This window comes from Echinops telfairi, unplaced genomic scaffold (assembly GCF_000313985.2).
Source record: "Echinops telfairi isolate 266 unplaced genomic scaffold, ASM31398v2 ScPeMD7_5868;HRSCAF=6743_0, whole genome shotgun sequence".
NCBI lineage: Eukaryota > Metazoa > Chordata > Mammalia > Afrosoricida > Tenrecidae > Echinops > Echinops telfairi.
Genome location: NW_022109767.1, coordinates 3,199,552 through 3,227,101, shown reverse-complemented (window position 1 = coordinate 3,227,101; position 27,550 = coordinate 3,199,552). Strand labels below are relative to the sequence as shown.

Here is a 27,550-nt window from a genome sequence, read left to right as displayed (position 1 = left end):
TCCTTGTAATTGGTTCCCCCTTTCTACCCACTCTCCACCCTCCCAGTATCGCCACTCACAGGACTGGTCCTGAAGGGATCATCCGCCCTGGATTCCCTGTGTTTCCAGTTCGTATCTATACTGCTCTAGTGGGAAGCTTTCTTACAGTGTGTTCTACCTTCCCTTGTGCGTTCAGAGTACTGTACACCAGGCTCAGAACTACTGAGGACATGAGCTTTGATGGGACTTAGGTCGATGAGACGTCACAGGTGGTATGGCTCTGCAGAGTAAACATGGGACCGGCTTTCTTCAAAGGGTCAACTTTTCTCTATTAAAATTTCCCATATAAAAGCCACAAATTGTTCTTACTACTTTAGGCTCCAGTAGCATAAAGATGCCAGTCTTCCACTTTCAAATAATTTATTATTTGACCCCTTTCTAAGCCAATAAGGCATTGATTTATGTTTATAATTTCAATATAGCTTAACAGATTTTGGTGAAATTTTGAGAGTTACATATGCAAAGGGCTTTGAAAAGTTGGCAAAATTGAACTAAAAGATATTCACACTTTCCATAAATATTTTTCAGCCCCCTTTTATTTTAGGTTTCCTTTCTTTAAAACATGCATGCCTTCATCTTTTTGAAATGGATGGTGACTTCTACATTGGTTTAAGCTTAATCTAAAAAATTTTAACTTTAAACCCTATTTTATGAAGTCTTTTTTCTTACAGCTTGCATATGACTGTGTGTGTGTGCGTGTGTGTGATGTGTCTATACACACCCACACACACACACTCACATTTGTTTTCTGGTTTTGCAGTATCTGAAAGCTGTGATCACTCCAGAGTGCCTTCTTATATTAGATTACCGTAATTTAAACTTGGAGCAATGGCTATTCCGGGAACTTCCTTCACAGTTGGCTGAAGAAGGTCAGCTTGTCACGTACCCCTTACCTTTTGAGTTTAGAGCTATAGAAGCACTCCTGCAATATTGGGTGAGCTTGTTTTCTGTTATCTTCTTGACTTTGTTCTCGTTTTAATAATTGCATTTAAAATTTGTATCCTAAATATATAAATCAAAAATTTTTTCAATGTATTCCATTTTAGTGTCTTAAATTGTATATATTATAAAACTACTTGCACATGATAAATGCTGTCACACAAATCATCAAATTATTCTGAGATTGTTCATTCGTTAATTTATTTTTACGGTACATCTAAATAAACGTATATTTGTTGCGACAGTTAAAGGACCTTGTCTGCCACGTGGGTTCACATAGTCGAGCATACATACAGTTCTTCAGATGACTCTTACATTGAGAGGTACTGGTGTCTGGGGAGCCTGTCAGGTCCTGCTTTCCGAACCCCCAGAGATCTCTTCATCCCCTTGTCTTCCCCCACTAGCTAGGAGCTGGCTGCACGTTAGAACTGATGCTGAAAGTAGCAAAACGGGGAAGAGAGAGGAGGTCATGACGGCCTGGGGCTCGGGTCCCCTCGTACCCTTTTCTTCTGTCTGCCTTGCTCTACTAGAGGATGCGCATGCCCTGCTTAGGTTAACTAGGTAATAGCCAGTCGGTAAGATGGCGAATGATTAGAGCCCAGTTCTTAAGCCAGGCAAAAGCAGAAGAAAGAGAAAAAGTATATATGGGGGTAGTGGCATACTGGGTAAGCACCTTGTGCTGCTGGCAAAACTTTCAGTAAGGGAGCAGATAAGTTAGGAGAGGGGCTGGGCTGGCGTGGCTCTCTTCTGCCTAGAAGTTGGCCACGGGAAGAAGAGAGGGCTTGAGGCTCTCCACCGGGCTGCACCTTCTTGCCATTAAATGGAGATCCAGGAAGGTTTCCTTCTGAAGCACCACCACCACACAGTGAACAAGGACCAACACCCCTGACAGGGGGTAAGCTTCCCAGTAAAAGGAAACTCAAGCCCACAATGAACGAGTGTGCCTCACATGAACATCTGTCTATGTCCATGACTCTTGTTGGCAGCCTTCCACCCACTGCCTGAGCCCATACCTTGCTGGGCCTGGAATGGCAGATTTCCTTGGGATGCTGAAGAATGAGGTCTGCTTCCCAGTTCCTGCCCTCCCCAAGCTGAAAGCCAGCTCTTTGGCATCCAAACTTAAAGCAACAATAGGGTACCTGAAGCATCCTGATTCTGTACTCCCGTCTCCAGACAGAAATCTTCTTTTTATAGGAATTGTGTCACTCTGACATAAGTGTGTAAGCTGGAGTTTTTACCATCAATTATTTTAGCCATCAGTCAAGCTATACTGGAGTCCCTGAGTGGGATGAACAGTTCACTCTCAGTTGCTGACCAGAAGGTTCAAAGTTCAGGTTCACCTAGAGACCCCTGAGAGGAAACGCCTGGCCATTGTCTTCGGAAAAACCTGCCCTTGAAAACCGTGTGGCGTGCAGTTCTGTCCTGACACAGGATTGTCAAGAGTCAGAACCAACCCAGGAGCAACTAGGACTGGTGTCGGGATAGCTCTACTAGTGCATACCTGCTGAATATCACCCGAATACAAAACATTTGCCTTAATGCTAATTTGTTTTTTAAAGTCCAGGCTATAATTTGGTTTTCAAAAGAACTTCATCCGCAGGAATTGTGAACTATATTGTTTCTATAAAGTACATCGGTATCAGAATTTTTTTACCGAAAGCGAGATGAATATCTGTTGGGGAAGATACTTGTAAGCGTTAATTCCCTGTCAACCAAATATAAGCCTTTATGAAAACATATATGGGGTTATCTTTGAAGCCAGGAGGGCTAGTTTGCAGTAGTCTGGAACTAGGATTCCCGCCGTGGCCATGTTGTGAAATATCACCAGTATTTCTAGCTGTTGTGGCTATCTGCTTGTGATAGAGAATTGCCTGTCCCCAACTATTCTAAAAGGGTTGTTTTAATTCTTATGAAAGGTCATGTTGTTATCTAGATCAACACTCTTCAGGGGAAACTTAACATTTTGCACCCAGTGATCCATGAGACATTGGAAGCTTTAGTGGATCCCAAACATTCTTCTGTCGACAGAAGCAAACTGCACATCTTACTACAAAATGGCAAAAGGTAAGGATGACTGGCTCACCAGCTGGTAGCTTAGGGACAGCTGTCATAAAACATACTCGACAGCCCTGCTGATGGAAGGGCAGATTTCACAGTATGCTCTCCGTGCCATGTGCAGGTAGGAACTGGAACTACAAAGGACACAGAAACCAGTGCTCCAAACGCAAACCAAACTGCCATCGAGTCACTTCTGACTCATCGTGGCCCTGTGGACTGGGTTGAACTGCCCTGTGGGCTTCCAAGACTCTAACTCTTTGTTTTTCTTAGCAGTTTTATTGTCATTTAATCCACATGTCACACCATTTTATAGTTCATAACACGAAGAGTTGTTTACCACCATCAATTTGAGAACACCCCCTCCTCCTATGGTTAAATCACTTTTAAAATTAGTTGTGTATCAGCATCAGTTCTAGAGAGTGCTCCCTCCCCCTGACTGGACCTCTTTATGGGAGTAAAACATTCTGAGGCTCTCTTAACTACTTAAAAGTTGCCCTCATTCGCAGATGAGACAACGGGCACAGAGAGCTGTCTGAACTCACATAGCCAGGCATGTTCAAGCCCAGTGTCCTCCCCTCCAAGTCCATGTGCTTTTTCCTAATCATCCATCCTATAATTTAAAAACAGTATTATAATTAATTTGTGTTATAATTTCATCAACAAGATTTGTTCCCCCTAAAGTCTCTTTAAGAGCTGACAGGATGCTCCCAGATCTATTGCCCTGAGGTAATTTGTCAACCTTAAACCAAAACTATCCGGTAAATTGTCAAGCTAAACAGTAGTTAGTTAATAAAGGCTGTCTGCTTTCCCCATTGTGCTCTTTGAAGAGCTAGATGAGATTGAGTTGACAGCGACAATTAGAAAGATTAGCTAGGCGTCTGAGAGAGCAGCGAGGTTATATCACTGAGGGAGGAGCAACTCAGGAGAATGAGAATGTGCGTTTTGCAGAACGTAATCAGCACCGCTGAATTACGCATGTAGAAACTGCTCAGTTGGTGTACTTGCTGTGTGTTCAACTTCGGCAGAACTTTAAAATTTTCATTTTGATGTTTAAAAAAATGAAGAGTTAAGATTCATGAATCATTACTCATCAAAAAATATTGCAGTGTTTCCACAGTTAAAAATAAATACTGTGTCTGTACATTATGAATGCCATGTTTGCTAAGAGTAAAAATTAATTTCCTTACCAAAAAGAAATCGTAGTCTCACAGTGATTGCGTTTCTGAGGTAAATAATATGAGCTGAAACTTAGATAATTGATTGACACAGCTACTTAGTTTCTTTTGGTGTAGGTTTACTTTGGGCTTACTTTTTGTAATCTACATGCTAAATATCTAATTTTTTTAACGAATTCATTTTATTTTGAATCTGTAAGTTGTCTGCTTGACAAGATACCTTAAAAAGGCGCTACCCTGGTGATGAAATGTTTTTTGTAAGTGCATGCTATTTATCACTTGTGTACCGCCCCCACTACAGCTTATCCGAGTTGGAAACAGACATTAAAATCTTCAAAGAGTCCATGTTGGAGATCCTGGATGAGGAGGAGCTGCTGGAGGAGCTGTGTCTGACAAAGTGGAGTGACCCACAAGTCTTGTAAGGACATTGCCACCTTGGGAACGAATTTCCTTCAGGGCGTCCTCTGTCGTTTCTACCAGAGGTTGATCTTTCAGAATGAACAGAACACCCCGTAGACAAAAGAGTTTAGAACTTTCCAGCTAATTTCTGTGGTCCCACAAGGACACATGGAGGGGAGACTGCATACGCAACGCCGTACTGGGCTGTGTTAGTGCAAACACATCGAGCTGCACGCGTCCCTAGAGCGCACAGTGGAAAACGAGGAGGAGACAGACGCCCGTGCGGGAGAGTCGGGGTTCCGTAGGGGGTGGATAAGATGCGGGCACAAGATCTGTGCCTTGGGTCGATTGTAAAAGAACTTCTCTAACCTTACATGCCTTTCCCAAAGCCAAACTCTGCCACCAAGTCAGTGCCGGCTCGTAGACAGTGCCCGCTCTTGCAGGTTTCTGAGACTCACTTTGTACCGAAGTAGAAAGCCTTGTCTTTCTACCATGTGCGCCTCTTATCTCTTAAGGAAGAAATGGACCTTCTTCGTCGTGCACAAATTTGCCTTTTTAAGTACCCAGAATATTTTGGTTTCACTCTCTGTAGACCGATATTAATCCTGCTATCCTATAATGTGCATACTTCCCATAGCCTATGAATTTCATCTATAAAGGGAAAAGATTAAAAACAATATTGAATTGATATTATAGAAGATAGATTTCATAACATGAACACGCTGTAGCTCTTGATTACTTTGTCTTTTTTAATCTATAAATCATTTTATCGGGGGCTCTTATCACAACCCATACATCAATTGTACATATGTTGCCATCATCATTTTCAAAATATATTCTTTCTACTTGAGCCCTTGGTATCAGCTCTTTTTTCCCTCCCTTCCCCACCCCTCCACTACCTTGTTGTAAATGCGCTTTCTGATAGAAAGGTCTTTTACACAGTGCTGTGTTGTCCCTTCTCCACCTCAAGGAAGTGAGGCATGGGTCAAGGGGACAAAAATAACCATGTGCTGACCTTCATACGCATTTTTCTTCCTCTCTGAAAGTGCCCTCATAAGTACACCGTGGTAAAAGATGTCCATTTAAAAATTTCAGTGTACCTAGTAGTGGCTCAGATCTGCACCCCTGTGTTGACTGGCATGGGGCTCTAGGCTTGGGGCCTCTCTCTACAGGAGTGGAGCCCAGGCCTCAGCCGTCAGTGCAGTGTGTAGGGTCACTTGACAGAATGCTCACTAAATTGGCTTGTTACCACAAGAGAAATACCAAAGACTGTTTTTCACTGGTGGCTAGAGATTATACTAATTCAATAGGTGTTTCGATACTAAATATGTAGTGTACACGTTGGAGGCGTGCTAATGGTACCTCTTTTTTTTTTTCTTTTTTAAGTGAAAAGAGCAGTACCGGAATCGACCACGCAGAAGAGATGGAGCTGTTGTTGGAGAACTACTATAGATTAGCGGAAGATCTTTCCAATTCCGCTCGGGAGCTTAGGGTTCTGATTGATGATTCGCAGAGTATTATTTTCATCAATCTGGACAGGTAAGAGGGCGTTGATTGCTTTCTTTATAAAATAGTCATAGAAAAATAAAGCCTGTTAGGAACTGTACTTTTGAAAGAATAATGCTGCCATTATAATCTATAACTAAGACATGGGTTATCCCTCTGTTGTTGTTGTTTAATTATGTGGATTTGATCCGAGTGGTCTTTAGTAGATTATTTAGCGGGTTTGCTATACGTAGTCAGAGTGCATTATTTCTCTCTCCAGCCACCGTAATGTGATGATGAGGTTGAACTTACAGTTGACCATGGGAACCTTCTCTCTTTCACTCTTTGGACTAATGGGAGTTGCTTTTGGAATGAATTTGGAATCTTCTCTTGAAGAGGTGAGGATGCATTGTTCAAATTATTTAAATCTGCTTCAGTATTTATGGATGGTTTTGCCTAAACCAATTATTACCATAGGGGTTGCCAAATGAATTTGTAATTCCTTCATTCCTGCTGCACTTGTTCATTTGGCATTCTGTTATGAAGAAGAACATAGCATTATTTCCCACCGTCTGCTCCTGGTGCATTTATATCAACATGGATTCCTGGATTCTTCATGTAGTTGGTGAATTACTGTCTATTAACTGTCATTATTTTGGTGCTCAGTGGTCCCTGCTTCATGCTGGCTCTGAGTACTTTGGCACATCCCCATCAGAGTCTAGGGCTTTCCGAGTGTGGAGCACCTGATGGTGTTCCAGGAAAGACAACCTCCTTTGATGGTGTGTGTAAACTAAACAGCGGAGGAGATGAAGGGCACCAGGAATGTGAAAAATAGGTAGCAAACACCAAATGAGAAAGGTGATGCAGTTGGGCATGGCCACGTCAGCGGGGACATTAGTCTCCACCTCTCTGAGTTCTCGCACTGGGCTGAGTGTGTGTGTTTAGTGGCACGTGGATTTGGGGTTGTGTTTGTCCTTCAGACTCCTGACTCTTGACACCCCCAGACTTCAGATTTCCGGGGCCTGCAGAACCAGCCCACAGGGACGAGCAGCAGGGATCTCGTTTTTTATGGACTCGTCACTTCCTGAAGACCATCCTTTTACATAGCTGGAAATGTATTGGCTATCCCAAAACATGTATTTCCTGCGAGCACTTGTTTTCCTCTTAGCGCGTGGTAGATTCATACTCAGGATGTGGACGAGGTTTTCGTCAGTTATGTAACAGGTGACGGTGGGGAAGTGAGCAGCTCTCACTTGCTGAAGCTAAGCAGGCAAAGGGCGGAGGTGGGACCTCAGACCACCTCAGGGCATCGTTGTAGCTGAGGCTCCCTTCCTCTCGCAGTTAAATTTAAGGACTGATGTGATGAGGTCTCGTATTAGCATTGCACTGCAAAATATTAAAATTTTGAAAACCAGTGTAGGACAAAATGTGTACCACACTAGGTCAAAGTTTCCAAGACTTTTTTGGTTCTTAATACACTGCATGTCTTTAATAGGTTTCCACAGGCTCCTTCAGCCAGCACTAGCCCCGGAGTTCTAGTCCTTGGGGCTGAACAGCGTAGTGGTAGTAGTTCTCATGGTGTCCCACAGGTGTCGCTGTGTCTCCCCGGGAATTTTTACGTATCTAGGACACCTCAGCTCAACTTTGGGACTTGCAGGCTTTTAAAATGTAGTTGTATATCTTCTCAGCATGCCTATTAAAACGTATGCCTTGTAGGGGGTTCAAAAAAAATAAAAATGAACTCTTAGTAACTATGTTTACCTTCTGATTTGTGTTACGGATGTTGGTCCCTGATGCCAGCAGGGTACTTGTACTTCCTGTAGGAAAGGTGTGTACAGATGACAGGGGGTTTCTTGTGAATCCTGGGCTCTTGGTCATTCAGGAAATACTGTCACTAAGGCAGCTAGCCTTTTGCGCAGAAAGTAACCGTGTCTCTGTTTCAGGACCACCGAGTGTTCTGGCTGATCACAGGGATCATGTTCATGGGCAGCGGCCTGATCTGGAGGCGGTTGCTCTCGTTCCTGGGACGCCAGCTTGAAGTGCCGTTGCCCGCAATGGTATGACGGCGGTGGCTCGCGGCGTGTGGCAGAGGGATTGTGGTCATGGGCTCTGAAGTTAGACAGTCTGGGTGACCCGGCAGGATCCCTGGTGGCACAATGGGGGAAGCATCGGCCTGCTAACCGAGGCATCGGTGGTGTAAACCCACTCGCCGGATCTGCTCTGAGCAAGCGCGACGAGGCCGTTTGCTTCCGGTTTCCGGCCTCAGAAACCGTCAGTGGCAGTGGGTTTGGTTTGGGCAAAGCATTTTGTTTCTCTGAGCTCCCCCTCTGGTTTTCTCATCTGTCAATTAAGTCGGCAGCAACTGCCGCATGGTTGCTGGGAGAACTAACTGAGATGGTGTGTGTGAACCTGGCACACCAAGTAGATTGGAAGCAGAGCTGACTGTGTGTGGAACACTGACAGGGGTAGCTACCTAGACAGATACGGGCAATTCTGTTGCAAGGTGTTTCCATAATCAGAAGTGAAGGGTTGGCAACATTTGTATTGCTCTCATGAAGATAGCTCCTTCCTCTTATCTTTGTACCTGTACATCAGACCCGAGTCAGTGCTTCAGATGCTGACTCGTGATGTTTGATCCTTCCTTCATAACGCCATTGACTAGTGGTTTTTCTTTTTAAGACACAAACGAAAATAACTTTTCCTGCTTTCGTAGATGACCTCTTTACCTAAAAAGACGCTTCGCGCCGATAGAAGGATGGAAGTGAAAGCCAGTCTCCGGCCGGACGGACTCGGATCAAGCGGGAACCTCCTGACAAACCGTTAGGAACACACGAGAGAGAATGAAAAAAAAAAAATTTTTTTTTTTATGAGCATCACAAGAAACTTCTGACACTTTAATTTTTATTTTAAAAATTGAAAAAATATACCACTGATATTAGAATGATCTTTATTGTCTGAAAGCCAAAAAAAAAACCCAGAAAACTTAATGGCATCCTCAGAAATCTAAAAAGCAAACTGCTTGCTTTATAAAAGACCAAGATCCAATTGCCTCTAAGTTTAGGCCATTTTTGTAGGCATTACATGTGGCCGAATGAGGTTAACACACAAAAACAGATTTTTATATATTTTACTTAATTTATTCATATGGGAAAAAAAAAGGAGTAATCTCATGCCAAGCAAAAAAGCCTATAAACTTGACAAGCCCACAGTTCTAAGAGCCGATAAACTCTTGGTGTAGAGAATCGTGAACATCCTTACTCTCGGGTGGCAGCAAGCTAACAGAATATGAATTAACCTTAAACACTGGAGTGTGTGCTTTAAGTTAATCTTGACATAACCATAATGTCTTGTATGTGCCCGTCTTTATGTAAGGTGGATAAAAGGGAAATCATTTTATTCTGGTATTACTTGGATTCCAATTAATCCAGATTCTTTGCTTGGCTATAATGACAGCCTTTGACAATAAAGGCAAAACGGGTGTTTCCATTTGGCTACTGTGTTCACAATTCCTTTGTTCCTTGCCTGGTTTCTTAGAGCATATGGAGGTGTCAGCCCACTCCCCAGAAAGGAAATGCCATGTCACTCAGTCAAGGTATATGCCTGCAACCCAAAGGTGACAGCCAGAGGGGCTCCCTAACACAAGAGGGTAGCAAATTGTACACTTGTGATGCCTCTCAGTTTGCAGTCAGGCTTGGGATTTTTAAGTGGCTAACCTTCATGAGTCTGAAAGCCGCAGTGCTGCTGCTTTAAAATGTGAGGCGCCTCCGGTGTGGTGGCGCAGTACAACATCACACTTCAGCTCGCCGCCAAGAGCAGCACGCACGGAAGGTTCCAGAGGGCCAGCGAGAATAGAGGGAAGCCCTTGCACTGCACATGTGCTGGCGATGATGCCTAGCCCTAACTATGCCTTCCTGCTGAGGAAGGAAGTCGGTCTTGTGGAGGAAGGGTCCACTTACCAGGTGGCTTGGTAATAAGGAATAAACGCACGATTGCAGTCGCTGATTTGCAAGAAGAAAAATAACCTTACAAGTAAGGTTTTCTACACTCTGGCTTGAAGAAGGACGAGGAGACTAGAAAGAGGCCGAGTGTGTCTGGGATCTCGGCGCTCCCACTTCAGGAGATCTTGGAGGGGGTACTTTGATCCCTGGCACACGCATGCCAGTAGCATGCTAGGATTTTTGTGTTGTCACCAAGAATATTTCATTGTGACATAAAGAAATGGAATCTCATTAGGTAAAATCCAATTTGACTAACCCCAAGCATAGAAAATAACTTTGGTCTTTTTTGGGGGCGTGGGGAGAGTGTTCAATCTTTTTTTTCCTTATTTAATGTTAGGCGTTTGGGTGAAAATTCTGTTGCTGCCCCATCCCATCAGTATGAGGTAAAATAACTACCACACAAGTCTGGTAAGGGAACTTACTAATAGCTTATGTTCCTGGAGGCGAGGCAGTTAGAGTGAGTATGATTTCAGATACTAGCTAGGGCTGCCTTAATTGCAAAGTGCTTCCCGCACAAAAGTTCCCTTAAGTGATAGAACAGCCTATGCCAAAGAAAAGTGGACTTCAGTGCTTTAAGATGTTTTTTTAATTATTTTATTGGGGTCGTACAACTCATCACAATCCTTACATCCATTGTATCAAGCACATTTGTGCATCTGTTGACGTCATCATTCTCAAAACTTTCTACTTGAGCCCTTGCTATCAGCGCCTCATTTTACCCTCCCCAACCCTCCCTCCCTCACAAACCCTTGATAATTTGTAAATTATTTTTTTCATGTCTTACACTGCCCGATGTCTCCCTTTACCTATTTCTCTGGTGTCCATCCCCCGGGGAGGGGGGTTATATGTATGTAGATCATTGTGATCAGTTCCCCCCTTTCTCCCCCACCTTCCCCTTAACCTCCTGATATGGCTACTCATTATTGGTCCTGAGGGGTTTATCTGTCCTGGATTCCCTGTGTTTCCAGCTCTGATCTGTACCCATGTACATGCTCTGGCCTAGCCGGATTTGTGGGGTATATGAAGACTGTTCCCCAGCTCGTTTCCCCCAAATTATATATGTGTATATATATATATATATATATATATATATATATGTCAGACCTAGGACACTGCTTGCACCTCATAGTAAATGATTGTCAAGCTATTCCCTGAAGGCATCAGCCATCCAGAGCAAGCAGACCCTATTGTCTGTGCCACCATAGGTGGGGCTCACTCCCTTCTATTAGGGACAGTGGATTGCTTCCCCTGAAAGCTTAGACTAAATCAAGGCTCCAGCTCAAGGGCAAGCAAGGTTAGACCACCCTCATGAATCTGGGATCCGCCCATTTTGTCACATGTGTGCCTCCAATTCCTCCCCTTCTTATTGCATGTCTACCCCTGGATCGTCCCCCTTTCATTACTGTATTACCTATGGTACAGCTCCTGCCTGTGACATATGTCTTTCCCTGTAAGCAGGGGGCTTGCATGCCCCCAAGAGAAAAGCCTTGGTTAGTAATAAATCACTCACTCCTGACCTTTCATCTCCTATCTCCACGTGAGCATGCCACCATGAAATGTGTCTGACATTTTTATTTTACTCTCCCCATCTCTCCTATTTCTGTGTGACTTTGTATTTTAACCGCACAATTGTGCTTACTGAATCCGTGATAGTGTGAGGGGTTGGCCTCCCCCACAGATTTCTAAGGTAGAATTGGGATCATGATAGTGGGGGCGGGGAGGAAGCATTAAAGAACTAGAGGAAAGTTGTAGGCTTCATTGGTGCTGTACTGCACCCTCAGTGCCTCATCTCCCTGCGACCCTTCTGTACGAGGATCTACAGTTGCCTACAGATGAGCTTTGGGTTTCCATTCTGCACTCCCCAGTGCTTTAGGATTTTGAATTAAAGTAGACTGAGCACACTATTTAAAATAAGGTGATGAGTATAAATGCCTGGTCTCGTTAGTAAGCAAGCGATCATCTCCCATGTGCAAGCATGACGGGCGCTTTGTCTTCGGAAGGTCTAACATGGCACAACACACACCATGAGTCACTCTTGGAAAATTAGACTGTGAGGACCACGAAACAATTCCATATTAAAGGGCTGTTCCTGTGGGCGCTTCCAGAGGTGGTACAGCTTCTCAGTTTCTGGAAGGAGCCCTGGGCTCAAGCTGGGAGCCCCAGAGGAACAGCCACGGGGCCCTCGGCTGCCACCAAGGGTTACAGCCTTGGAAACCCCTGGGGCAGGCCAGTCGGCTTGGTTTGGAGTGGGGTTTCACTTTCTCAAATTACAATTAATATGCAGGATTTTGAAATTGGGATTTCTTTCCCTGTGTTAGTAGTACGCACAGACTGACTAACTGATAGTGCACGGAGCAGGGAATCCAGAGACCTAAAATTCTACTCCCAAGGTTACCTCAGAGCACATTTAATTTCTTAGGGCTGTGCTACAAATTACATAAGTAATGTGATGTGTCTACACGAGGTAGGAAGACAAGACAAATATGTAAATGTTTTCTACCTTGAAATAAAGATCACTTTGAGTCACACTGGTGTATGTTCAGTTTCATGTTAGTGAAACATTCTAACCCTCCTAGGCGGTCCATTTATTGTTGAGCATGTTAGACTCACTGGGTAACACTTGGTAGAGTGAACGATCCACGTAACAAGGTAACACATAGCCTGGCACGGGCTTATTTTTACTCCCTGCCAGGTTACCCGCCCTAGAGTTGACCTTCGACTGTAGGTGTGTGTGGCCACTGCTCTTCAACAGCCTCGAAGCCTGAAAGTATCAGACAGAGCTCCTCTTGGTGAAGTGCAGTAACAGATGAAAGGAGACACCCTTCTCATGGGTTCAGTATCAGAAGCGCCTTTATTAAAACACAATGTCACCTAATGTCGGGGGTTTAAATGGAGAGAAAATGTTTTGAGAAACGATGTAAAAATGCGCTTTACAAAATTGATGTGTGTATGGATTGGGATAACAGTTGTATGAGCCCCTAATAAAATGTTAAAAAAGAAAAAAAACAAAAAACACAATGTCAGTGTCATCGCTTCAACACTCGGACTTCACAACACAGTGAGTGCAGTTAAATAATGTTGGGTACCCCAAAAATAAACGTCCTCTTAATTGAACATAATCCTGTCCCTAGGTGTGCTTTTCCGCCCTCCTTTTGCTGTGCTAGAATGAGCCATTTAGGTAACACCCTGTCTAGGGTAAAGAGAGATGAGACCGTCCCACAAGGGATCCAGAGGTGCTAGCCAAACGGCCTATTCAGGTGGTTCCTGTAGAGAACCAGTTATGCTCACAACTTGAACCCAGGAGCTCGCGCTTGATGCCTCACTTGACCACTTCCTTTCAGCCAGATCCTTCCACTGCTCCTGGAGATGCTGAGAGAGCGGGGCTTGTCCTTGCTATTCTGCTCTTGCCATCAACTCCCTAATGTCAGAGAGAGGACATGCTCTTCTGGGTACAAAACCAGCTACCCTGTTTCCCTGAAAGTAAGACATCCCCCGAAAATAACGCCTACTTACAGTTTTGCCTCTTGCTGAAATGTAAGGTATCCCCCTGAAAATAAGACCTCCCCAAAAATAAGGCCCCCCCCCCCCGAAACTACTGTAACTCTGGACTGTAGCGGCGGACACTGCTGCACAGCTCCCTGTTGGCTGCTGCGCAGCGGGAGCAGACAGGAAGTGCAAGGTCTCTTAATAAAACAATAAATGTGTACCATATTCTTCATGGAAAAATAAGATCCCCTGAAAATAGGACCTAGCGCATCGTTGGGAGCAAAAATTAATATAACACACTGTCTTATTTTCGGGGAAACGGTAGGCCCTCTCTTTTTTCCATTTGATTGTTCTCACCTCTGCAGACAGTGCAAACGTTGGCTGTGTGCATGGACAAAGTTATTCATAAACTTGACACATGCCTTTTCGTTAAACGTGCAGGACTGGCAAATGGAATGCAGCCACTAAGGCAGCCCGGGCACGGTGAGGCCGCACCCTGCTTCACAGCCCAGGGCCCTCACCCAGCGAGAAGCCTTTAGCCCAGGGCACCGGAGGCAACAAACACCCTTCTTGGGATGGCTCAGAGCTCCTGGGAAGTCACTGGATTCTAGTAGCTGTCCTGTCGGGTCATGTCCGCAGAAGCACTTGAAACCAAGGTCTATGTCTTTATTACGTGTATCCTGCACTATAGAAGACATTATTCATACCCCCGATTAATGGCAGCCTCATTCAAAACCATTATAAATTATGTGAGTTTTTCATCCCCACACATTCTCCTCACTGTGCTGCTTCTCAACCTCCTGATGTTATTTCTGCCTGCCGTGCAGGGAAACAGGTGGCTCAGCAGATCTGAGCACAGGTAGTACATACTTCAGCGGAGAAAGGAAAGGCTCGGTTGCAAAAGAAGTGACCAGAGAATCGTCTCATTTCACACCCCTGTGGTGTCATCAAAGAAAAGTCAGATGTCCACATCACCTGGCTTTCAGACACCCCACCGGTGCTGGGACCTACCATCACTATACCGGTGGGGCAGGGGGTGCTACTTTGTCCACCAGAACTCTGGCTGGAGAAGACACAGCATAGAGAAGGGGGGAGGGGAGGCGCGATGAGGGGAACAGCAGAAGCTACTCTGGGCCAAGGTTATAGACGTGAAGCGCCCCAGAGAGCCGGGCTCCCAAAGAACTCCTTCCAGCAGCAATGACAACTTGGTTCTGTTGGGAGGACACAATGCAGACACATGTCACCATTCATTCCTAGCACCGGTTAAATTCTGACCATAATCTAGACATCCCGGTCCATCTTAAAGATAGAGGATGGGAACGACATTGAATAGAGCGCCCCACCCCCACCCCCCAGGGCTCTTCCCTTCTGTTGAAATACCGCTTTCTCAGAGCTATAGGTTCAGAAAATGCCACTGAGGAACTGACTCCCTCCTCTGTCACTCACATAAGCCGCCAAGGACATTGCCAGGTGCCTACTCCAGAATGCTATTGTGACGGGGCACAGCCACGTTGTCTGCAATACCAGGCTTCCACAAGGGGGCTGGTTTCTCCACCGGTGCTTAACACCAGCCCTGCTGCTTGAAACATTCTGGGAGCCGCCTTTCAGAATGGTCTTGAAATCTGCTACATGTTTGGAATACGTGAACGGTGGCAAATCTTCAGATGGTGAAGCTGGGCTTGATGCTTGAAACTTGCCAAAAGTTCTTCTGAACCAAAGCTGGTGAGTCATCCAACTGTTTGGGTCACAAGTAGGACCTGACGGTGAAGCAGGGACCAGCCTTCTGAGGACAGATTCTCCTGGATTCAGTTCTGAATCAGTGGACTTGAGAAACGCTATTGGATAACATGGACAGGGGTTTTCGAACAGTTCATCAGAAAGTCCCATGACCTTTCCATTTGCTTTCCCATGGACTTTCTCAAGGCCCCTCGTATTGAGCCTTTACTGCGTGTCAGACACGTAGTCTTTTGGGTCATTTCTTAATGCACCAGGAATCTAGACTCGCCTTTGGAAAAATAAGAGCCAAAGAGTAGTTTCTTCTCCCTTTCTTATTTATAGAACGACTCACTTATTAAAAGTGCCTGGAGTTTGGCCATAAGCTACTCTCCTCTCCATTAAAAAACAAACAAAACAAACAAACCAAAAACCATGTTGCCATCAAGACAAGGCCGACTTATAGTGACTGTCCCTACAGGACAGGGTAGAACTGCCCCTGTGAGTTTCAGAGACTACCTATTTAGGATAGTAGAAAGCCCTCCCTTTCTCTCATGGAGTAGCTGGTGGTTTTGAACTGCTGACCTAGGGTTAGTCGTCCAATAAGTAACCACTATTCCACCAGGGCTCCTAGTCACACCACTAAAACCCCAAACCAAGCTCCCTGCCAGGGAGTTGATGCTGACTCACAGGGACCCAAAAGGACAGGGTAGAGCAGCCCCTGTGGTTTCCGAGACTAAGTCTTTACGGGAGGAGGAAGTCTGGCCTGGCTCCCTCGTCTTGAGGCAGCTGGCGGTTTTGAAATGCTGACCTCGTGCATTGAAGCCCAAGGTGTGGCCACCTCCCACTGCCCCTGCTCCTCGAAATATTCTGGGCTCCTTTAGTCTTCCTAGAATCAAACCCTCCTCCACTTCTCCCCCTCTCCCTGCCTCTTCAGTCTGTTCGTCTCTCCAGGTCGCCATGCGCTCCCACCCTCCCCAAGTGCCCAGTATCGATTTCCACAGCAGTTGGTTCTGGCCTCCCTTGGCCCTCGGTCACCACCTGTTGAATATATGGGCATGAGTTGGCGTCAGGCTGGGAGAGTGGCCGGGGCAGTATCATATCCCTGGTATCTAACCCCTGCTGCCCAGTCGACCACATGCTCACCAGTTACTACTTGGTGAGGTCAGAGGCTGGTTCTAAGCAACCTCATGATAGATAGCAGCCCCAGTGAATGAAGGGCCAAGTTCTCCTTCTAGTTTGTTAACAGTTTCACATACTGAATGTTTGTGTATCCCAGAAATCAAAGGACTCTTTTTGAAAACAACCTTTGACTCAAATTCCAGTAAAAAATCCTGATGGGATGGACCCTCCCCATATATATATATATATAATCACTGCTATCAAGTTGATGCTGACCACAGGAGCCCTGGTGGCATAGTGGTGATGTGTTGGTCCGCGAACCCTAAGGTCAGCAGTTCAAAACCTCCAGGTTTTCCAAAGGAAACAAGACAGGGCTTTCGGCCCCCATAAAGAGTTACAGTTTCAGAAACTGCACTGGTAACTCACCCTGTCCTATAGGGTCACTGTACATGGAAAACAATAAAAGATCTGATACAAAATCTTGGTGCTTGATGCTTTGGGGCACATACTCTCAGTTCATATCAGCCCAAGGGAGTTGTAATTAGGGGGGTGAATTTGTACCCCTATTTCCGCAATCAGCATATATTCTATTGGATCCATGAATAATTTTTTACACAGTACATGGGGCCTTAATAATGTCTAACTTTTGGAAAATTAAAATTTTTAATGTAAGGAAAGCTTGTAATATTAAGCACATTACTAATATATAGTAATATTACTTAGTAATCCAATTTAGTTGCTGTTGGAAGACCTGGTGGCACAGAGGTTTTAAGTCTTCACTAACCATAGGTTGGCTCTTTAAACCCACCAGCTCCTGTGGGGGGAAGGATGAAGCAGTCTGCTTCTGTAAATATGTATAACCTTGGAAAAACCCTGGGGCAGTTCTACTCCGTCTTACAGGTTCACTCGATAGCAGTGGAGTTTTAGGTGTGGTTAATCCGTAGAGTCTTGCTATCTGGTAAATAAATGAGTCAAAGCAGAAGTCAACTAAAAGAAGGGCCCCTAGAGGACACTTTTTACCACAATTCAGTGGTTGGAGCCCATTCCGGGACACTTCCTAACCCACCAAATCCATTGCCAGCAAGTCAATTCCAGCTGACAAGGAACATCGAAGACAGAGGAGCTGGTTCCCAGGTTGTCATCTCGATGAATGGCAACTGCTACATCCTTCTTCTGACCAGCTGGTGGGTGCATTCCCACTGCTGTGTGCGCTTAACCGCTCTGTCACCAGGGGGCGCTAGAGCACTTCCCAAGTCCTCTCAACCTGCTTGTTTTTCTGCGGTCATCAAGAGCCGCCCCTAACTCACAGGGGCCCTGTGCACCGGATGGGATCCTGGATCCCAGGGGCTTTCAGAATCCACTCTCCAGACTTTTCTTCTTAGTCTGTCTTCCTAGTCTGGTAGCTTTGCTGAAACCTGTCGTGGCAATATGCAAGCCCCCACGGACAGATGGGTGGTGTCTACATTTGAGATGCATTGGCCAGGCATCCAACCTAAGTCTCCCACATGGGAAGCGAGAATTTTACAGGAAAACACTGCTGCACCCCTAACAACCTGTGTACCACATTCTAAATGTAGAAGGGCTTCCCAGTCCTTCATTTGCTTTCACCTTTAATCCTATTCTGATTTGCATTTCATTTAATTTCCCATGTGTATAAATCTTAGTTTCCCTCAAGTGCAAAATCTTTATCGTCCGTTTCTTTAGATCAGCAGTTCTCAACCCCTTTGGGGGTCGAATAACCCTTTCACAGGGGTTGCCCAATTCATTACAATAGCAAAATTACAGTTATGAAGTAGCAATGAAAATAATTTTACGGTTGTGGGGTCACCACAACATGAGCAATTGTATTAAAGGGCCACAGCATTAGGAAGGTTGAGAACCACTGCTTTATATTTCTTATAGACAGACTAGCATGGCTCTATACAAAATCATAAAATAAATGAATGTTTCACGGTTTGATTTATAATGGAAATAGTAATTTACAGGAATAGTTTTAATATAAAAATCCTTGAATGTGCAGCAGCTATGGAAACCTAGAATATGCCCTTCCTTTGATCTAGCAATCTTACCTCTAGAAATATGACCTAAAAGGATGTTTGCACAAGTACGTAATGATACAGATGTAAGGCTTTTCGCTATAGGGTTGTCTGTAGTAGTAAAAACTTTCACAGTGAAAACAACCTAAATGCCTATTAGAGTGTGAACCCATGAAATACAATGATACACCAAGACAACAAAACCTGATGCAGCCAATAAAAAGAATCAAGTAGCTCTAGATGCTCTTATCTGGAAAGAGGCATAATACAGTGCACTAAAATAAAACAATGACAAGTAGAAATAAAGTGTGTGTGTGTGGGGGGGGTGTCATGTGTCATGTGTATATAGAGTCAGAAAAACTCTGGGAGAAAAGTCTGAAATAAAACACACTAGAGCAGGGGTTCTCAAACTTTTCAAATAGGGGGCCAGTTCACTGACCCTCAGACCCGTTGGAGGGCCAGACTATAGTTTTAAAAAACTATGAACAAATTCCTATGCACACTGCACATATCTTATTTTAAAGTAAAAAAACCCAAAACGGCAAAAACACCCGACGGGCTGGATATATGTCCTCAGCGGGCCGTAGTTTGAGGACTCCTGCACTAAAGTATTAGCAATGGGGCCAGTGTTGGCAAACTTTTTCTGTGATAAGTCAAATAGTAAGTATGTTTAGGGTTGTGTGACACAGTTTCAACCCTGCCATTATGCCCTGATAGCCACTGGGAGGACAGGAATGAATGAGCATGGCTAGGCTCCAATCCAAGTTTATTCACGAACCCTGAAATATGGACTAAATGTGAATGGCACAGGTCATGAAGCAGACTTCTTGGGGATTTATCAACGGTTTAAAAATGCAGCAACCATTTTGAATTCATGGGCTGCACACACAGGCAGCCGACGATTTGGCTTGAGGACTGCAGTTTGCCAATCTGTGCACAGAGGAGATGGGGCCCTGGTTGCACTGTCCGATGAGCACTGGGCTGCTAACTGCCACGTCAGTGGATTAAACCATAAGCCTCTCCACTGGAGAAAGATGGGGCTTCCGACTCCCCAAAAGTTAAAGTCTGGGAACTGACAGGGTCCGTTCTACAGAGCCACGTGGAGTCAGAACGACCTGGATGTCAGTGAGTGAGTGAGCTGCCTGAGAATGGCTAAGGGTTGCGGACAAAGTTGGAGGGGCGGAGAGAAGATTGTGTCTTTGTTTCCCAAAAGAAAGGACTACCTAAGACATAAAAAGCAAAGCCCAGCCTTAGAGCAAATCCGAGCCTCAGAGAAGGGCGGTCGCCCTGGCACTCACCTTCGCCTTGGACCCCACAGTGACCATGGAGCTCCCAAACCGCGAGCTGGCCTGTGAAACAGAGGGTCTGTCAGGGCCTGTTACCATAGCAACAGACCAGCTTAAACGACCCAGGGGCCGGGCAGGTCTTACCATGCCTCACTTTTGAACCCTAGAGGAGGTACTTACTTCAGGGGAAACCAATACGTATTGGGCCTGAAAGAAAAGAGGGGAGAGGGCAGGAGAGATGATTAATGTGTGTTTTAAACTAATTTTCATTACACTCTGATGTTAGCGTGTCTATTTTTCTGTATTTCCCAAATAACCTTTAAAAAAAAAAGTGTGCCAAAAAAAAGTGTGCCCCTTGACTCCAGAAGTGTCACTTTTACGAATTTAGCTCAGAAAAAAAAAATCAGATATTATAACAATGTCTGTGTGTCGGCCAGAGGCCCTGCTGGCTCTGGGGGTTCCACTGCCAACCTCAAAGTCAGCAGGCAAACCCACCAGCTGATCCCCCAAAGAAAGAGAAGGTGCTCGGCTCCCACAAAGATGAAACATCTTGGGGACCACCAGGGACAGTTCCACTCTCTCTTTTAGGGTCCGTATGAATCGGTATGACTCAGTGGCAAAGGGTTTGGATTTTATACTTACAGATTCACCATATCATTATTATGTTTTTTTATTTATTTATTTATTTTTCTTTTTTTTAACATTTTATTAGGGGCTCATACACCATATCATTATTATGTTTTAATTAATCATTGTATTGAGGGCGCTTACCAATCTTATAACAATCCATCATACGATTGCATTGAGCACACTTGTACATACGTTGCCATCAACATTTCCAAAGCATTTTCTTTCTACTTGAGCCCTCGGGATCAGCTCCTCTTTTTCCCCTCCCCCATCCTCATGAAACCCTGATCAATTATACATTATTGTTGTTAATTCACGTCTCACACTTTGCGTTGTCTCCATTCACCCACCTTTCTGCTATCCGTTCCCCCTTCCTCCCCCTCCCCACCCCACCACATCATTATTTAGAAGAACGAAAATTAAAATGGCAAAGTGACTGATAAAAGTCACTTAAAAATGTTTAAAGCATGCTTTGTCTCTGTATAAAATGCTTAGCAGGCCACAAGTATCATAGTGTATAAGAATTCAGGGTGACATAGAGAGGTTATAAAATTGTGAGCGAAATCATGAAGAGATGATCCTAATTGGTAATAGCACTATGCACACTCATAGTAGTGGCCAAGAGTGAGCTTCAGAATCAGACCTTGACTCCAGTCTTCAGTCTACCATTTCTCAGCAGGGTGTCTTTGGACTAATGACCTCTCGGCTTTCAGTCTCTTATCTGTAAGTGGCCAGCCAATGTGTGGCTTGAAGGTCTATAGAGTGTTGGGTACGGTGCTGGGCACAGTGTCAAGGGCACGCTGTTGTTAAATAATCTCAAATGGGCTCAAAGCAGAGTAGACGTGCCCCGTGGGGTTTCCTCAACTGCGGTCGGTCTTTGGGGGAGTCTATCGCTAGAGGGGAGGCTTTGGTTCAAGCAGTCGACCATTTGGCTCACAGGCGCGGGCACAGCCGCTGCACCCCAGGGATGCTCAAACACACAGTAAATGGTGCCAATTAAATTCATAGAAAAAAAAAGGCCAGAGATATTCACATCAAGAGGTTAACCCTCATTATCATCATATACTGAGTTCTGCATAGATGATTTTGTGTGTTTTTTTGGGAGGTTTTTTGGGTAAAGGGTTTTTCATTTTCTTTTCATGTTCACAGTAAAATGTCATTAATTTTGCAATTAAAAGCTAATCTCTTTTAAGTCTGATAAAACAGTGACCCCCCCACCCCAAACACCAATAATAATAATCATAGCCAAGTGTCGTGGGTCCAGGACACCTAAGGGAATCTACCTGAGAGGGGGACTAATGTAAACCACGGAGTAGGAAACCCAGGGGTGGACATGTTAATGAACCTCTACTGGGTGTGGCCACCTTCTTTCTTTCTTCTCCTTGGGTTCATGCCCAGGGACCAAAACGACGCTGCGTCCAACTGCCCTCAGTAATAGCACTGCAAGGGCACAGGTGGTTAGACCCCCCCCAGACAAAGTCAGGTGACTAGGTCCTGACCCCCTGGGCTCAGGGGAAACGTGTAAGAGGTTGACAGCAGACACAGTGCATAGCAAGCGGTCCTTTGGCATACAATGTAGAATTTTCTAGGTCCTAGATCCTAGACTCTAGGACGACACGGTACCTTTTCCTCCGGACATGGAGTCATCCAGGATTTGCATTTGCCTGTCATGTCGCCGAGGGTGGTGTGCTTGCCGTTATAGATGTACACACGGCCATCCTCCCCTCCCATCAGTCCAGAGGTGATATCAGCTATCCTCAGCGGAGCCGCCATGATGATCTCATCTGTGAACAAGAGACAGGCATCACCTTCCTTGCGCCAGCATGGAATGTGAAGTCAACCTCCCCACACGTGGTATGACTGTGTCGAAGTCTACACTGCAAAGCGTGCACCTGGGCAGAGTCAAAAAGCCTTGTTTTCTACGTCATCGTCCATCAACAACAACTGTCACGGAGCCCCCGAGGGCCCCTGCGTGTTCGGGCTGTTGTAATTGTTAGTTGCTATCGAGTCAGATGCGACTCGGGAGATCCCTGTGCTGTCCTGTAATAGAACACAATGTGGCCCGGTCCTGCGCCGTCTTCACAAGCCCCGGCTGTGACCACTGTTGTGACCACTTTGTCCACATGTTGGACAATGATTGTGAGTGGGGTTCTCATTGGCTGATTTTTGGAACTAGATCTGGAAACAGGCCTTTCTTCCTAGTTTGTCTTAATCCGGAAGCTCCACTGAAACGTGTCCACCCTGGAGCTAGAAATAACATAGCTTCCAACATCAAAGGGATGCCCAAGACCAACGGACAGACGAGTAGAGGTGATGGTACGGGAGACAAGTGTTGGCATCTTCAGGTGTTGACGCTTCCTGTACCTCCAGAGCTGATCTTTTGTGATCCGAAAGGTACCGAACATCACTCGGGCCACTGGGCCCGTCAACCACGTGGGCAGAGCTTAGCTGATCTAACTAAGGAGGTGATCTATTTGAGGACACCTTTCCTACCTAAGCCATCCTGATCCAGGTCACTCAGGTGCAGAACTCCACCAAAGCGAGAGTAGCGGCGGTCCCCGCTGAAGGTGCTGAGCAGAGCAGGCTGCGAATCCAGCGTTAAAGCATACATCCGAGTGGTTCCACCTTGGTGCAAGGTCATGGTCAGGAACGCCATCTTCGACACGTCATCTGAAACGAGCCGAAGTGGTAACTCTGGAAAGTCTTGTCGGCCCCACAGGACTAAAGGGAAGAGGTCGACCCGAATGCTCGCTTTGTGCTTTATGAGAAGTGCAGGCCACTCTGAAGCACGCAGGACAGTCGCTTCACACTGGCCCATTGCCACCAAGTGCTTGCTAATTCAGAGAGAGGTTAGGGCCCCCAAGGAGCCCCTCGCCCGCCCCATTTCAGGAAAAAACATTAACCAGCGCCTCCTGGCAATGCAAAGGTTTTCTACTGTAGCCCACAATCCAGGACCAATCGTAGGGCTTAGCTTTTGCAGGCCCCCTGGACCCTTCCAGTGCCACCCAGGGGAGGGTGTCACCCAATTGGGAAACACTGAGCTAGGGTTTCCAAGACTAAATCTTTATCGGAACCGACAGCCTGAGCTTTCTCCTGAGGGGGTGGATTTGAATCACCGACCTTTCCGTTAGCAGCCCCACACTTAACCCACTGCGCCACCAGGGTCCCTGTGTCGACTTAGCCGTGTGTACAACACTGAGGTTGCATGAATTGGAATAAACTCAATGGCGGTGGACAATTTGTTGAGAGAGAGTTATTTTCTCTGACAGCCCTCGCTTCTGCCCCGCTAATTGGAAGCAAGTGGGTGATCAGAAGGGCACAGGAGTAAGACAAAACATGGGCCAGGGCAGGGAAGAACAGGAAATACTATTTTTAAAAGCTCAGTCATCCTTAACCTAAGGCAATCATTGGGCCTGACTGGATAGCCCCGCCGTGCTTTGTTGAAGCCTAACAGTATCTGGGTGACAGTCTGAAGCCATAGGGCAAAGTTAAAATGAGAGAAAACCCTTAATCCCCTCTTCTCACATCCCCTAAGGAAAATCAAACTGCCCCCAAACCAAAAGCCACTGCCACAACGTCCATTCTGACTCCATGCGGCCCTGGATATGGTTTCTAAGACTGTAAATCTTTATAGACACACAGACAGCCTCGTCCTCCTCCCGAGGAGCAGCTGGTGGATTTGAAATGCCGACCTTACAGTTAGAGGCCCAACACTTACCAGACAATGCCACCCAAGCTCCTTGAGCTCTCTCGAGTGAACAAAAACAACCGCCTGTTGGCTGTCGTGCCAATTCAGACACGTGACAACCTGGAGGGTTACGGAGTGGAACTACTCCACAGGATTCTCTGGCCTGTGAGGAAGCAGGCCTTTCTTCCCCAGTGCTGCTGGGGGGATTAGAACCAGCAACCTTTGGTTAGAAGACAAGTGCAAATGACTGATGTTGCCCAGGGACCGAGGCTACAGTTACGCTTCCAGTGCTCTATGGTCTGCCACAGGAAGGGAGAGGGATGTGTGGGCGCTCCCTGCGGACGGGCATGAGGGTTCTGGTTCAGCTATACGACGTGGTAGCTCACATGGGACACCGCCAGGCCTGCCTCTTGTTGCAGGGCTAAGTGCACACCTCTGGGCCTCTTCTCCTACCTAAGGGCCACCAGGCCCACCCAGACGCCATCAGGGAAGTCATCCCAAGATGTAGACTTCTGAGGGCCAGGATCAAAAAGCCCTTCTAAGCCGTGTTCGGCAATTCAGGTAGGTCAGTTTGTTGTTATTGCTCTTCTTTAAGCACCTATTTTGATGTCTACTTGGGTGATTCAGGAGTCTATTTCTCAGAAGTAGTCCCAAGGGGGGGAGAAGAAATGTGATGATGACTCCCAAACCCAAAAACCAAGTTCACTGCCATCAAGTCAGCCCTGACTCAGAGCAACTCTACAGGGCAGTGGATCTCAACCTTCCGCATGCCTTCATACAGGTCTTCATGTGGTGGTGACCCCCAACCATGAAATTATTTTCGTTGCTACTTCATCACTGTCATTTTGCTACTGTTATGAATCGGGCAACCCCTGTGAAAGGATGGTTCAACCCCCAAAGGGGTCGAGAGCCACAGGTTAAGAACTGCTGCTATAGGACAAGGTAGAACTGCCCCTGTGTTCCGGGACTCTAACTCTTTACGTGGGAGTAGAAAGCCCTGTCTTTCTCCCATTATTACTCCCAGATTTTTAATATTCACCAGTCTAGTGAAGGAGAGACGTATCCTACATCCTTTAGAATAATTTCATCTTCTAAGGGTTGTGTTTCAAGTCTCAGAGTTGAAGTAGGCAGGGTTCAGGCACATGAAAAGTCTCTGCCCTTTCCTTACAGTCCACCCCTCTGAGGATGCAAATGAGACCACGGATTATGGTCCACGTTTAGGACAAATAAGGGGAGAGAAAGGGAGGGCTCTGCCCTCGTGACCACTATTTGATTCAGATCCCATTTGACATGTGATCAAAGACCCGCAGGACTATAAGGAAGCCAAGTACTTTTCTTAGCCCTGGGAATTTGGGATCATCAAATGCTCTCAGCAGTGTATCTGCTCACATCTCTTTCCGGGACGCACCCCACTCCCTAGTGTGCAGAATGGCCAGGCTCCATGAGCCTGGACCCCAGACACAGCCAAGCCAGTGCACCGCCCCAGACATGGGTGCAACCAGAACAGAAGGGAAGCCATGACCTACCGTGGGTTGGAGCCCCCACCAGGAGCACTTGCATCCGGACCCCATTCAGCAACACATGGCCACTGGACAGCGACGTGCCCAGTTTCCCCATCACCTGGGAGGTACAACAAAGCCACACTGTCGAGCTCAGAAAGCTCAGTCACGCCCGCACTCCAGGGCATGGGCTGCCGTACCTTGTCTCCGGAAATTGTAAAGGCGCTTTGATGCTCTGGCGGGAAATAGCCGTCCACCCTCCCGAGGTTGAGTTTCTCGTTCTGGCTGCGGAATAATCGGCCTAGACTTGAACAGCAGGCACAGGGCTCAGCCGCCTGGCACGGCAGGAATGGCCGGCCAGGAAATCAGAGAGACGAGCAGCCGGGACCAGGGCCAAGGGAAGGGCATGCACCTCACCCTCGCCCTCACCCTCACCCCCACCCTCACCCTCACCCTTGCCCCCCAGCCACGCTCAGTCCGTGCCAAGCATGGCAGGGCAGATCACATCAAGCTGCTCCAGACACGGTGCCCACCGCGCTGCCTCCCAATGGACCCGACATAGGTGGCTGTGCACTCGGGGCAAGCCATGCCCAGCGGAGAGAGAAGCTGCCCCCGTCCTGTGGGTCCCCTGGGTCGGCCGCCGGCCGGCCGTTCTGGTCCACGGGGTGTTCACTGGCGGATTTTCAGCTGTCGGTCACCAGGATTTCCCCCCTCTTCCGTTAGAAGCCCCGCTGAGACCTATGCCACAACGTGGCAGCGTTGCCGCGTCCAGGGACCGGGGACTGAGTGGCGGCTGTGCGTGAGATGTAAGGGCCAGGCATGGACACTGGGTCTCCTGCTTTGCGGGAGTCCAAGCGTTGCCTTAAAAGTGAGGATTCGGGGGTGGATTTGAATCACCGACCTTTCCGTTAGCAGCCCCACACTTAACCCACTGCGCCACCAGGGTCCCTGTGTCGACTTAGCCGTGTGTACAACACTGAGGTTGCATGAATTGGAATAAACTCAATGGCGGTGGACAATTTGTTGAGAGAGAGTTATTTTCTCTGACAGCCCTCGCTTCTGCCCCGCTAATTGGAAGCAAGTGGGTGATCAGAAGGGCACAGGAGTAAGACAAAACATGGGCCAGGGCAGGGAAGAACAGGAAATACTATTTTTAAAAGCTCAGTCATCCTTAACCTAAGGCAATCATTGGGCCTGACTGGATAGCCCCGCCGTGCTTTGTTGAAGCCTAACAGTATCTGGGTGACAGTCTGAAGCCATAGGGCAAAGTTAAAATGAGAGAAAACCCTTAATCCCCTCTTCTCACATCCCCTAAGGAAAATCAAACTGCCCCCAAACCAAAAGCCACTGCCACAACGTCCATTCTGACTCCATGCGGCCCTGGATATGGTTTCTAAGACTGTAAATCTTTATAGACACACAGACAGCCTCGTCCTCCTCCCGAGGAGCAGCTGGTGGATTTGAAATGCCGACCTTACAGTTAGAGGCCCAACACTTACCAGACAATGCCACCCAAGCTCCTTGAGCTCTCTCGAGTGAACAAAAACAACCGCCTGTTGGCTGTCGTGCCAATTCAGACACGTGACAACCTGGAGGGTTACGGAGTGGAACTACTCCACAGGATTCTCTGGCCTGTGAGGAAGCAGGCCTTTCTTCCCCAGTGCTGCTGGGGGGATTAGAACCAGCAACCTTTGGTTAGAAGACAAGTGCAAATGACTGATGTTGCCCAGGGACCGAGGCTACAGTTACGCTTCCAGTGCTCTATGGTCTGCCACAGGAAGGGAGAGGGATGTGTGGGCGCTCCCTGCGGACGGGCATGAGGGTTCTGGTTCAGCTATACGACGTGGTAGCTCACATGGGACACCGCCAGGCCTGCCTCTTGTTGCAGGGCTAAGTGCACACCTCTGGGCCTCTTCTCCTACCTAAGGGCCACCAGGCCCACCCAGACGCCATCAGGGAAGTCATCCCAAGATGTAGACTTCTGAGGGCCAGGATCAAAA

The 27,550-nt window shown here is 46.6% G+C and overlaps 2 protein-coding genes across 2 annotated transcripts in view; one reads left to right on the top strand and one right to left on the bottom strand.

The window, feature by feature from the left end:
• The window catches only part of MRS2 (magnesium transporter MRS2), a 17,249-nt gene extending 7,663 nt beyond the window's left edge, over positions 1 to 9,586 (top strand). Inside the window, exons 3-9 of the mRNA XM_004712475.2 lie at positions 800 to 973; positions 2,912 to 3,042; positions 4,513 to 4,629; positions 5,997 to 6,149; positions 6,376 to 6,493; positions 8,039 to 8,152; positions 8,809 to 9,586. Of these exons, the coding sequence (XP_004712532.1) occupies positions 800 to 973; positions 2,912 to 3,042; positions 4,513 to 4,629; positions 5,997 to 6,149; positions 6,376 to 6,493; positions 8,039 to 8,152; positions 8,809 to 8,919 (918 nt within the window). The 3' untranslated portion in view covers positions 8,920 to 9,586. The remainder of the gene's footprint in view (positions 1 to 799; positions 974 to 2,911; positions 3,043 to 4,512; positions 4,630 to 5,996; positions 6,150 to 6,375; positions 6,494 to 8,038; positions 8,153 to 8,808) is intronic.
• A 4,645-nt stretch (positions 9,587 to 14,231) lies between these two features.
• Positions 14,232 to 27,550, bottom strand: part of GPLD1 (glycosylphosphatidylinositol specific phospholipase D1) — a 62,219-nt gene continuing 48,900 nt past the window's right edge. The window contains exons 18-25 of the mRNA XM_045295753.1: positions 26,784 to 26,800; positions 25,751 to 25,885; positions 25,578 to 25,671; positions 22,857 to 23,033; positions 21,987 to 22,147; positions 19,917 to 19,943; positions 19,749 to 19,799; positions 14,232 to 14,790 (exon numbers count right to left, since the gene is read on the bottom strand). Of these exons, the coding sequence (XP_045151688.1) occupies positions 14,704 to 14,790; positions 19,749 to 19,799; positions 19,917 to 19,943; positions 21,987 to 22,147; positions 22,857 to 23,033; positions 25,578 to 25,671; positions 25,751 to 25,885; positions 26,784 to 26,800 (749 nt within the window). The 3' untranslated portion in view covers positions 14,232 to 14,703. The remainder of the gene's footprint in view (positions 14,791 to 19,748; positions 19,800 to 19,916; positions 19,944 to 21,986; positions 22,148 to 22,856; positions 23,034 to 25,577; positions 25,672 to 25,750; positions 25,886 to 26,783; positions 26,801 to 27,550) is intronic.